Source organism: Dipodomys merriami, unplaced genomic scaffold (genome assembly GCF_024711535.1).
Source record: "Dipodomys merriami isolate MVZ:Mamm:240054 unplaced genomic scaffold, mDipMer1.0.p SCAF_22, whole genome shotgun sequence".
NCBI lineage: Eukaryota > Metazoa > Chordata > Mammalia > Rodentia > Heteromyidae > Dipodomys > Dipodomys merriami.
This window is the reverse complement of record NW_027203604.1, coordinates 6,468,806-6,481,756: the sequence shown is the minus strand read 5'-3', so window position 1 is coordinate 6,481,756 and position 12,951 is coordinate 6,468,806. Positions and strand designations below refer to the sequence as shown.

The following is a 12,951-nucleotide window of genomic DNA, read 5'->3' as shown; positions in this document are numbered from 1 at the left end:
TGAACTTTACAACTTGGCAGTGTGGGGGGGGGGAATCAGGAAGGAGGAAGTGGGAGAAAATGAGGGAGGGAGTAACACTGTTCAAAAAGAAATGTACTCATTACCTGACTTATGTAACTAACCCCTCTGTATATCACCTTTACAATAAAATTTAAATTTATAAAAAGTTCAGTGGAGAGTTGGATGCTGGTGGCTCATGCTAATTATCCTAGCTACCCAGGAGGCTGAGATCTGAGATCACAGTTCGAAGCCTGGCCAGGCAGGACAGTCTGAGAGACTCTTCCCTCAATTAACTTCCAAAAGGCCAGAAGCGGAGCTGCAGCTCAAGTGATAGAGTACTAGCCTTGAATATCAAATCTCAGAGACAGTTCCCAGGCCCTAAGTTCAAGCCCCAGTACCAGCACCAAATTAAAAAGAAAAAAAAAAAGAGGAAAAGGGAAAAAAGAGCCATAGAAACAGTTGGTGACATGTGGAAATGTTATAATAAAATCTTCCCCTGAATAAGTAATATAAACTTATTTTTAAATCATTTTGTGAAATACTGGGAAAAAGAAAGAAGATGCTAGTGGCTAATGCCTGTAATCCTAGCTACTCAGGAGGCTGAGATCTGAGGATCATGGTTCAAAGTCATCCGGGACAGGAAAGTCCATGAGACTCTTCAGTTAACCACCAGAAAACCAGAAATGGCACTGTGGCTCAAGTGGTAGAGTGCTCGGCTTGAGCTAAAGAGCTCAGGATCAGCGCCCAGGTTCAAGCCCCATGACCAACAAAGAAGAAAGAGAAAAAAAAAAAAGAAAAAGAAAAGAAAGAAGCAAACTTGATGTTTTACCCTGTAATTCATAGGATTCTAAGCTGAAAGTCATATTGAACAAGGCTATTTACTAAAAAACAAGTCCAAAGTGGTCATGTTTATTAACGGATTTGTAACCTAATAGTGGTTTTGGAAAGCTAACCTGATAGCAAAGGAGAAACAAAATCTAATAATGCACAGAAAATCTTAATTTAGGATTGCCTAATATACTACTAGATAGGTAACTCCATTTTATAATTTACATTACATACTTCTGAAAAATTAGCGGATGAGAATAGTAGGTAACATTAGTAGATGTTTCAAACAATTTCAAACATGTATATATCTGTTGATCTTGATGTGTTTCTCTGATGTAGAAGCACACACTCAATAAATGGTGAAGATAGTATTCAGCACAGGGCTTTATTTAGATCTCCTGCTAAGGAAAAGCATGTCAGTCCCACAATCAACTTGGAGAAATAAGCATCATGCATCGCAGGAAGTCAAAGCTGCTGTCAATTGCCCTCCTCCCCCTCAGCCATGGATATATTTAAACCAAGCAATAATAAAACAAACTGGCAGCTGGCACTTTCACAGTGCCAGCTCTAGAGCCCCCCTCACAAGAAAACTTTTTTCTAGAAAGTTTTTAATGTTTTTGAAAAAAATGTCATGTGCCATTTATTTTAAAGTTGTTTTTCTTACTAAAGAAAACAACTTAAAATTTAAAAATGGGGGTGAACTGAATCAAATTATAAGCAAAAGTATGATTTGAGCAATGTGCAGGACTCCTTTCCTTTCTTTAAATTTTCTTTGAGGTCTTTCTCTATAACCCAGGCTACCTTCAAACTCATAATCATCCTGCATCAGGTATCTGTTCAGCCTTAATGTAAAGGTTTAAATATTTTAAAATCTTCCCTTTGGGGGCTCTGCTTAAAAGGTATGAAGCAAACCTAATCTCTCAAGCCTATGTTGTTTCAAATATCCATAGTCTGATCCCTCTGTAAATTGTAGGTGGAGAGATGACACATTATTTATACTAAAACAATGATGATGATGATTGACTACCTCGTACATTATAGTCACTAAATATTTTACTCCACCACAAAACCTGATGATACAACTATTCTATTTACATTTCCTGAAGAGGAAGGCTATGGCTTAGAAAATGTAACTTGTTTGGGGCCAAATGACTTCTAACTGGCTGATTCCAGCAGTGTATCTTTTGCCTACATTGTCCTTCTGAACTAGAAACAATGAATGTGCTTCCTTCTGAGGGAGACAAATTGAATTTCTGTGGCTTTTGGGAAGGCAAACCCAAACTGCTTTCTCCTCAAAAATCTGGGATAGAATAGAAACGCTCACTTTATTCTTTGAAAGGCAGTGTAGAGAATATCATACTATGGTGTCAAATAACTGAGCTCCTGTGATCAAATCTGCTGCTTCCTGGGTACCATCCCCGAGTGATCTGAAACCAGCTTCCTCTCTTCCTCTGTTAAACGAGAACCATATGAAATGTTCTGCCTGCTTTCCTGGATTACCGTAGAGTCAAGCATATAAATGGATGAAAATGCCTTGATTTAAAATCTCTGTGAAATAGGGTATAATTTTCTTAAGGCATGTTCCCAACATTTTCAGCATCTCTGTATTTAACCATGGTATAAATTTCTCAAAGAGTTTACTTACCTCTCCTTTTTACTTTTACTAATTATACAGCAAAGGAAATGGCAGTGAGCTTGTGCAGCCGAAGTTACAAAGGCACATGCTTTTACTAAATCAAGAGGTGTTGGATGTGCTGGCGTTGCCAACATGTGCCAAATGTGTCTCTCAGCTTGCTCCATCAGTAACAGGTGTTCACAGGCTGGCAAGAATGGAGAATGAGTCTCCTCCCCCGCCCCCCATTTGCCTGTCTTTCACTTGTCAGGGGTTTTGACAGGCATTTTGCAGTTCTCTGTCACACAGTTCTAAGCATGGCTGCACAGCACGCTGCTTAAAGCAACCCCAAGTCAAGTAACTCTGAGAATGCCATCTTGTTTGTTTGATTGTGCCTGGATTACTGGAGCACTGCCCTGTGACATGTGTCTGCTTCACTTAGCCTTCTATTGGGTGGGCACACAGATCAAAAGTTTGTCCTACTGGTTCCTTTGTTTTGCTCTGGGTTAAATGTCAGATTTTATTGTTATCTCTATTTAGAGCTAAAATATCTCTTCTCTTTGCCTCCAAGAACCCTGTGTATAATTGTTATCTAAATCACAAATGCTTTTTGTTTTGTTGTTTTCTGGTGTCTCTCTCCCCCACTAAACTCTCAATTTCTTGGAGCAATGAATCTACAATGCTTTATTATACTTAGCAGTGTGTCCTGGGTAAAGAGATAAATTTAGGCACATTAAACTTTTAAAAGAGTTTACTTGAGAATTCAGAGATTTCATGAGTGACAAACCACAAATAGCTTGGGTTCCACTGAAGGACCAAGAGGGGAAAGAAAAGAAAGACAAATACAATATTTGATTAAAGTAGGAAGTCCCCAGCTAGAGGTTAGTTGGCAGTTCCCACGTGGTGAAACACTAGACAGAGGTTAGTTGGTAGTTCCTGACTGATTCCTTTTCTGAGATACGTGATTTTTCAGTTTGCATACTTAGAAACCAAAGGTGCCTAGAGCTGTCGCAGCCTATGTCCTTTCAATTAATTATTTTAATTCTGGGATAAAACAAGAGCTAATTTATACTAAATTGAATCTTAATGTATCTAGGTACCTGAAAATGGTAGATTCCTTAAAGAAAACAAATATATCTTTCCCTCAGTTATAGAAAACTTGGTGATGGTGACATGATCAGAATGTAGGACTTTACTGACTCTTGATCCCATGAAGTCACTTGCCTCCCTTTACTGAATTCCCCTGCTTCATATTTTTTTAAAAATATATCATCAAATGCCTTCAGGCCTAGGTCAGGATGTGTCTTCATTGGTTTGCTTTGCCCACTCACTGACACCATCTTTTCCTTCCCTGATGCTTGTTATTCCAGACACTGCCTAAAAAACGTAAGTGTTCAATTCATATCACTAAGACAATATTATTCAGGGTGAAACTGAAGCGTTTTTCCTATTTAGATTCTTTGGAAAGGGACATCCTGGGATGAGTGGTTGCTAAATTCCTGTGAATCATCAAGCATTTGCAGCAGCAAAGAATCTAAGGGTATTTCTGGTAGATCAATGGCCTGATTTTCTGTGCCAGCATCATACAGTTACTTCAGGTAGTGCTATTTCAGGTTTTGCTTAGTTCCTCATTACACCTCTATCCTTTGGAATCAAAATATATCATTTCCAAACAGAGATTTGGGGAATGAAATCTTTGAGCTGAAAGCAATTTAAAAATTACCTAGTTAAAACAGTGGACTCTACATGGGTAAAATGTACGTTCTAAAATGGTAAGTGACTTGCCCAGAATACTAGGGACTACAGGAAGAACCGAGATTAAAACTTGAGTCTAAGTTCTTCAATCAGATGTTGAGAAGGATTGCTCAGTCAAGTCAGCTGAACTAGAGGCTTATCAAATTTTTTATTTGCCCCGAAGGGTTGCTAATATACACATAGGTGGATTCCACCCTCAGGGCTTCTGATTTAGTAGTAGATTTTGCACTTCAATTGAGTTCTCAGGTTATACTGTTGCTGTTCTGCTTGTAGGTTTGAAGGAAAGATCAGAGAACTATTATTGTAATACATCAATCCAACAGAGCAACTAGTTTCCTTTCTCACTGATTTCTTCAGTCCTTTATGTAGTCAAATGTTTATAGAACACAAGCAAGTGTCTTGTATATTCGAGACTGAGAATGAAAACCAAAGCACCATCTTTTTCTTGAGTTAATCTGTGTGTAGGAACGAATACATAAACAAGCAATTATTAAACATTTTCTTTCCTATTCTTTATCTTTTGATGATATGGGAGTTTGAACTGACAGCCTTATTGGGCAATGTTCCACCCCATTTGAGCCACTCTGCTAGCCACTTTGCATTTCTTATTTTTGCAATGGGGTTTTGCTTTATGTCCAGGTGGGACTGAACCACATTCTCTTTGTATGTGTGTCCCTGTATCGGTGGGATAACAAAAATGTGTCAGTGTACCTAATCATTGGTTAAAATGCAATCTCATGGACTGTTGGGCCAGGCTAGCCTCAAATTTCAATCTTCTAATCTACCTCCCAAATTGCTAGGCTTACAGGTCTGAACACCAATAACGAAATCATTTCAATGTGTGCCTGAACACCAATAATGAAATAATTTCAATGCAGTGATAGACCCCTTTATAAATTTAATGGTTGTGTAGTGCTAAAAAGTTCCCAAATGGAACTCTTTTTGGGAAGTCTTTACAGGAGGGATGACATTTGGATTAAGTATTGAAGGACAAGTGAGATATCTCCAGAGAAGCAGCAGCAGTAAGTCTGGGGTTCATCTGTGCCAGGATACTGAATTGTTTTAAATTGGGTCATGGCTTTTTGTTTTGTCAGTCATGGAGCTTGAACTCTGGGTCTGGACACTGTCACTGAGCATTTTCACTCAAGGATGGCACTCTACCACTTTGAGCAACCACTTCTGGTTTTCTGATGGTTAATTGGAGTTAAAAGTTTCACCATTTTTCCAGCGTTGGCTGGCTTTGAACCAAGATCTTCAGATCTCAGCCTTGTGAGTTGCTAGGATTATAGGCATGAGTCACCAGTGCCAGCTCTGTCATGTTTTAAGGTGTAAATCTTGTTATAGTAGATGATAGAAAAGAGGGATTCACTGAAAACAGAAAAAAAACAAATACCTATTACAGCAGTATACAGAAGAAATAATGATAGCCCAACCCAAACAATAACAATGGGAAATAGTAAGGAAGATTATAAAAAGATTAAAATAACCAGGAATTGTTAACAGGTCATAGGTAAAGAATAAAAGCAAGCAGGGGTTCAGATAGTTTCATGGCTTCCAGTGTGATAAGATGTAAATGATATCAACAAAGAGAAAATAAGGAAGAAAAATATCACACAGAAGATGATTTTGGAATTGTCTGGGAACTGACAGGTATAGATGCCTGTATATGATTAGGAAATATAACCTCGGATTCAGGCAAATGGCTTAAGCTTAGAATAAAGCTTGAGATAAAAGCATGAAAAGGTTAAGAATTCAAGGAGTTGAAATGAATTTCTTGTCTTGGATTATTATGTGAATTACTGTGAGTTACAAGCTCAGTTATAAAGAATAATAAACCAGGAAGTTACTACACCTATTTATCTAAGGAATAACCAAGGGAAAAATGAAAAAAAATCAGAGTTCAATATTTCTTTGTGATACTTAACTATTTTGAGAATGGATGTTATTATTCAACTTTCTATTACTGTAACAGAATATCTGAAACAATCAACTTAAAAAGGATAAAATGTCTATTTCTATTCATTGTTTTGGAGGCTTTAGTTCATTACTGATCAGCCCTGTTGCTTCAGACCCCTTGGAAGCACAGTACATTTTTGACAGGAGCATGGAGTGGCAGAGGAAGCCCCGTGATCTCATAGCCAGGAAATATAAAAAAGGACAAGACCAGGGTAGGCGTTGGTGGCTCATGCCTCTAATCCTAGCTATTCAGGAGGCTGAGATCTTAGGATCACGGTTCAAAGCCAGCTCAGGCAGGAAACTCCCTGAGACTCTTATCTCCAATGAACCATCAGAAAACCAGAAGTGGTGCTGTGGCTCAAGTGGTAAAGTGCTCGCCTTGAGCTGAAGGATAGCTACCCAGGCTCAGAGTTCAAGCCCCATGACTGACAAAAAAAAAAGGACAAGACCAAAGTAAGTTCCACAATTCCCTTTGGAGGCATAACCCAATAATCCAAAACATCCAACTAGGTCTCACCTGCTAGTTTTCACTTCCCAATAGCACCACAGTGGGGATTAATTCTTAACATATGGGCTTTTGGAGGACATTTAAGATACAAACTGCAACAGATGCCAAGGAAACAACTGTATGAACACACATTCCCCGTTAGTGTCATCAGGTAAACTATTACTCAGTAACCACTTGAGAACTTCCTTGGGAAAATTCTCTACTGCTGTAAGCCTCAATGATCTCTTCTGTAAACAGCGTCCCTGAGAAGTTTAAATAGAGCAACTTAGGTGAAGCACTTAAGTATAATGTTTGGCAGATAAAAGTGTTGTCATTTTCTAAATGCTGTATTCAACTGTAATGATGGACCTAGAAAACAGAAAATGAAATCAACAGCTCAAAGTTTACATTAAAACTATCCAAGAAAACTACAAGTAAAAGTGAATGCAGTACCTGGAAAGACAAATGCTTATTCAAACACATGGCTACCTTCTTGAATACCCAGAATGAGACAAGAGTATTTGGGCAAACACACTGCCAATGATGATTATAATACAAATTGCTCCTAATGCCCTGCACTATTTTCTATTGCTGTGCAACAAACTAGGCGTACTCAATAAATCAGAACAATATAAATTTGTCTGTTTCACAGCACAATTTGACAATCTCTTTAGGGTTTCACCAGGAAGAAAACAATGGTAAGAAGAATCGTGGCTCTTGGTTCTCAAAGGATTCTATGATATCCAGGTAGCAGAAAGCCAGTTCCTTGCAGTTGTATAATTGAAGTTCTTATTTCTTTTAGCTGCTAGGTGGGGATTACTCTTAACTCTTGTCTGAGTAGTTCCTTGCTAACTTCCCTACAGATATGTTTTTCTTCCAGGTACCTCAAAACTTCTGGAACACTGACTCCCTCTGGTGCTTCTCAAATCTCTTTCCTGTCTCTCACCTGTGGACCAAGATTTAAGGGGCACATAGATGGATGATTATTTTAAGGTCAATACATCTACCATAAGGTCCTGTCCACCATATTACTAAAGCAAATTCAATCACAGGACTGAGCTGTCCTTCTCAGTGGTTCTGTTGTTTAACATTTTCCCTTTTAGACATTTCTCTATACTCCGTTTACATTTGAGTGACAAGTGTTGAGCATCTGAAAGGCCAAGAGACATGCCCTTTAGACGAGTAACATAATGTTGCTCATGTGCTTAGGAAAACTCTGAATGATGTGTAAGTATGGGTCTTTCACCTCTGACTGTGTCCCAACATGTCTACAATCACTAGATCAAGGCAAGGATTTGTCAGCAGATTATTCAACCCCAAATTGTTACTTTCTAAAATTTGATAAAGTATGAGTTTGACTAATATCCTGGTGATGTCAGTTTAGGCTAATCCTGGCTTGATGCGGTCTTGAACACATGCTTCCATGAAATACATTCAGGAGCAATACACTTTATGCTGCCAAATCAACATGGTTTGTTCAGGAAGTCTCTACTTCATAAAGGTTGAGAATCCAGTAATAAAATGGAGTAAATGGCAAATGCTAACTTGAGAGTGGAAGTGGATTATGAATCATGGATAATATACTCAACCTCAAAGGCTATGATTAACAGCTATTTCCTCAACTGTCCTCAGCCAGGTGAAACTGCAGAACTTATGACATGGGCTGCCAGCAATATCTGCCTCAGGAGTTGGTCAAAGATAAAGGAGATCTCTCATTCCACACACAACACTACCAACATCCTCAAGGGTCAAACTATAATTAATTCCTTTAAAACATATTTAGTTCCTTTAATACATACATACTTGTGACCAGTTAACTGATCACAAGACTTCAGACTAGTCAACAGAATACATAACACAAACAAAAGATGGTGTGATGTTCTTGACTATCCTGAAATGTCAGTTTGTATTCATGGCATAAAGACTAAGCTAATAGATACATTGGGTACTGGTAGAAAAACATTAGCATTTACATGCTCTTCATATTTAGATTTTCAAGCCTCAAGGAAAAGTGGAATTTAAAGCATTTATTTTTGTACTTTTTCTCTGTTCTCCTAATTATGATGGAGCCTTTAGACTCAGATTTCCATGATGTAAAAGGATCATAAAGTCCATAAATCATAATTATGCTGTAATTATATAGCTAAGTAACAAATCCATTGATTGCTGTGCCTGTTTATTGTTTGCTGTTAACCTACCAAAAGGGAAGATGAGGGAGCTGTAAATGTACTCCCTGCAGTGTGGTGGGAGACGTCTCTTCTCTGGTAACCACTGTCAGGATCAGAGACTCAATGGAAATTCTGGTGAATTTCACAGTGAAATTTCTGGCTGAGCATGGATAGGAATTAAATTTGGAATATTCTTCAAAAGACTGAAACCAAAACAAAACCTCAAGTACAAGTTCTGACCTTTTTTCGAATCTACTGTGTAAAAACATTTTATATGTGTGAACAAACAAATCAGCGATTCTCTTTATTGCAACTGTCTACATTTGACTCCACAAAACCTCCAATGTATGCCTGTTTTTGTTCACTCCTTTGGTCGAGCTAAGACCCTAACTTTAGGCTTATGTGTTTTTAGTTTAATCTGAAAAAAAAATTTTTTTTGGTCAGTTGTGGGGTTTGAACTCAAGAGTAAAAAAATTGTTACTCTAATTGTTACCAAGTGGAATAATGTATCTTGTAAAAGAACTTTTCTTTGTGAGCATTTTAGGGGATAAATGACCATGTGTGACATGCTTTAGCAGATCCATCATCCAATCACAAACTTCTACATTTACTAACATCAAACTAAAGTGTATATTTCACATAAGCACCTAATTGCCTACTTTTTAAGTTGTTTGCAATGTCTTGTCTCAGTTGTACACTTATAGCACCACTCCCAATATGAACCATTGTGAGCGTCTTGGCTTATTCAACTTTGGTACCTCTATATATACCACAAATCAGAGTCTGGCATGGCAGCCAAGGCACAAGCCCTCTTCTCTAGAGGGTCTGTATTCCTCCCCAAGGCAACTACATAAAAGATCCCTTTAGACACCTTACCCTGGTACACTTCTGTAGGAAGACTTGAACATGAATAGGACTAGATGCCAAAGATATGCACTGGAATGGGCACCCAGGAAGAGGCACAAGAAGACAGGGAAAGAGGGTGTGTGTACTGTATGGGTCTGATTGGGCCTGGGGACTGATATGGCCCACAGGCTATCCAAAAATCTCAAATCAATAGGTCTTTCATAGAGACACTTTATTAACACAAACACAATTAGCTCCATGCATTAACTTTCAGTAGGAGCCCCTCTCTAGTGAGAGCTCTGCTTTATCTTTTTCTTCAATAAATTTTGCCATTTTGTTCATGGACTCATTTTTGGACACTGATGAGACAAATTAATCCAAGTGTTTCAGTTTTTCAGTGTCAGTAACAGCCTTCAAGGTACTGGCTACTAAACATTTCATTAAACACTATGACTGGCTGTTTAACAGAAAATACCTTTGTTTTTCAGAAAAAAAAATCTAAACATGCTTTTACATAGAAACTACAGTATTTCAGAGCAAAACACCAACAGCAAGCACAACTTCTCATAGAAATGAATAAATATTGAGCCCTTATCCCCAAAGCATCTCCATTCCATCACAAGAACATTTGTGATGGTTGTGGAAAAAGAATCAAAGGCTTTCATCTTACTAAAAGCTTTGAAATTATCTCAACCATTTTGGTATTTAAGTCTTATATGTTGATACCTATGAATGTTTCAAAATGTTAATTCACATCTTCTTGGAACCATACTACCCTTCTCAAAGACTAGAATAACTAGACATGTGCTAACTCCATCTCTGACTTACGTAATGAGTCCGATAAAATCACTTTAACTGTTTTAAGGTTTACCCATTAAATAATAAATCAGACTAGTTCTGCAGCTCTCATGAGGTGAAGAATTTAAAAATGCCTTGAAAGAACCAGGGTGCTGGTGATTTTTGTCTCCAATGCTATATACTCTGGAGGCTGAGATACTGAGGATTGCAGTTTGAAGCCAGCCTGGCCAGAAAAGTCCATGAGAATCCATCTTCCAAAACATAGTAAAAAGCAGGCTGACGGCATGGCTAAAATGGTAGAGCCAATAAGGAAACCGAGTAATGGGCCCTGAGTTCAAATCTCTGTACTCCCGAAAAAAATGGGAACTATATTAAAACAACTTATTTCTACTGATTTATAAGTTCTTCCATTTTGATATCTTTTAAAAATAATTTTGATATATTTGAGTATAAATGAAATTATACCTTTCTTCTTCTGATGAAGTACAGAACTATTTTCTTCTATAAATGATTTAATGGTTTTCATGTAATTGGAGGAAAAAAAGTACACTCATAATATCCGAAGAGTGACAACCAATTGTTTCCACTGTCTGTTTAAGTCTTGTCAGTATCCACAATAGTGACCAAACATCCATGTCCATGTGTTTATCCAAAATATCCATAAATCCCATGCTTGATCTGTGTGTCATGAAGTCAAGGATACATGATGACAAAGTCACTGGTGTTACCTTCAAGCAACGCGAAAGGCCTTCCCTTTTGGGTCTACCAGGATAACTACACCCCAACAGGCAATGCCTAGGAACAAACAAGAAAGAATACCTTACTTAGATGTTGCTATTGAGTTTAGCATGTGCACAATGTCATCTTATTTAACCATTACTACAGTTTGTAAGCCTGTATTATCATTGTATCTTTCCTATAGGACAGTACAGCTCAGAAAGAAAAGGAAAAGGAGGGAGGGGAGAAGGAAAAGATAAAAACATCTGAAAACCTAAAACTTCACTCAGACACTATGTTTGAAAAACTGAAAGCACAGTATTTTACTGGAAGACACCAGGGACCATCTCATCCCCTGGTACAAGTGGAACTCACATCTAAAATTTACAGTTTTTTTTAAGGTGGTACCGGGGTTTGAGCTCAAGTCCTCATGCTGGAAGCACTCTACCGCTTGAACAATGCTCCCATCCCTTATTTTTGGCTTGATCCTGACCTTCCTCTCTTCAGATCAAAATAATTGAGATTGTTTTCTAAGTTTCACGATTTTTTATTTTTATTTTTTACACTGGCTGGGCCGGAACTGCAATTCACGAATCTCACAATTTCAGACTATTGAGTAGTTGGAATATAGCTATGTACCACCATGCCTAGCCTCAATTTTTGTAAGTCAAGGCCAATCGCTCTTTCTCCAAGAGAGGTGGAGAACCATTCTTCACTTTGGGGCCACATCAACATGGGATCAAAAGCTATCACTTCCTGTTTGATCCTCTTCTCTTTTCCTATTCGTTCATATTGGCTTCCATAAGCGTTCTCAGGAAATGTTAATTTTTTTTATCTTTTAATAAGTTTTTTATTGTGAAAATACTGTACAGAGGGGTGACAGATATATGAGCAAGGTAATGAGTACATTTCTTATCCAGCATTGTTGCCTCCTCCTTTGTTTCCCCTTCCCACCTCCACTACACTCTCCCCTACCCCGCCAAAACTGTATTGTTGCATCCCTATTTAAACCACTTGTTTTTTCCCTTCACAACTCCCGCCTGCCTTCCACGCCCAGCCAGCAGCCAGCCAGCCCCAAGCAGGGCTGAGGGGCTCCCACCGTGACAGGCCCCAGAGCACGAGGGGGGGCTCTGACACACTCCGGTGAGCTCTACTTCCCTGCACTACCCCACCCAAGCGGCGGTGCCCAGCTCTCACTGATGCCGATGACCATCTGCATAACGGGCCCGGGGCCCGGGGCCAGCCCCATCTTCATGGGCCTCCGCGCCCACAGGTACACGTAGGAGCCCGCCGCCAACAGCCCGGACCCGGAGACCAAGCGACAGCTCCAGCAGGTATTAAATAAGGTAGCTGCCGCGGGAGGGGTCGGTGCTTCGGCCGAATCCGCGGGCACCGGGTTGGCAGGGGTAGGAGGGTCCGGAGACTGGGACGAAGAAGTTGAAGACCCCATATTGCGGACGCGGCCCAGCGCTCAGCGCTTAGGCTTTGAAATGACGTAAGCAGGGCGACCGGAAAGCAGAGCATCCGGCGCACGGAGCCGGAAGAGGCGCAGGTGCTTCTGGGAAATGTAGTTTTGTCTTCATTGAGCTTCCCCTGCCTGAGGCATGAGAATCAAGAGGTTAACGTTTATCTCTTCCGAATTATATTCTAGATATTTTGCTTATCACGTACATGAGTTCTGCAACGCAACAGTTTTACTAATATATGAGAAAATGTTTAGGTGCCATAACCATACTTGAAAGGTATGCCTGGTGGATAAAGAGGCGAAGTACTCAGACTCTATA

The 12,951-nt window shown here is 39.2% G+C and overlaps 1 protein-coding gene across 1 annotated transcript; it reads right to left on the bottom strand.

Annotated features, from left to right (window-relative positions):
- Positions 1-9,865: 9,865 nt before the first annotated feature.
- Dmac1 (distal membrane arm assembly component 1) lies at positions 9,866-12,656 on the bottom strand. The gene is made up of 2 exons (XM_070033226.1): positions 12,365-12,656; positions 9,866-11,245 (listed from the first exon to the last, which is right to left on the bottom strand). Exons 1-2 carry the CDS (start codon positions 12,615-12,617, stop codon positions 11,181-11,183), a joined length of 318 nt encoding a protein of 105 aa, XP_069889327.1. The 5' UTR covers positions 12,618-12,656; the 3' UTR covers positions 9,866-11,180.
- Between the last annotated feature and the right edge of the window lie 295 nt (positions 12,657-12,951).

Excerpts from the sequence above, each read along its gene's own strand:
- Dmac1 (XM_070033226.1), bottom strand. The coding sequence starts at position 12,617 with ATGGGGTCTTCAACTTCTTCGTCCCAGTCTCCGGACCCTCCTACCCCT. Across the intron at positions 11,246-12,364 it reads GCAGATGGTCATCGGCATCA|GCATTGCCTGTTGGGGTGTA; the intron begins GTGAGAGCTGGG and ends GTTTGTTCCTAG.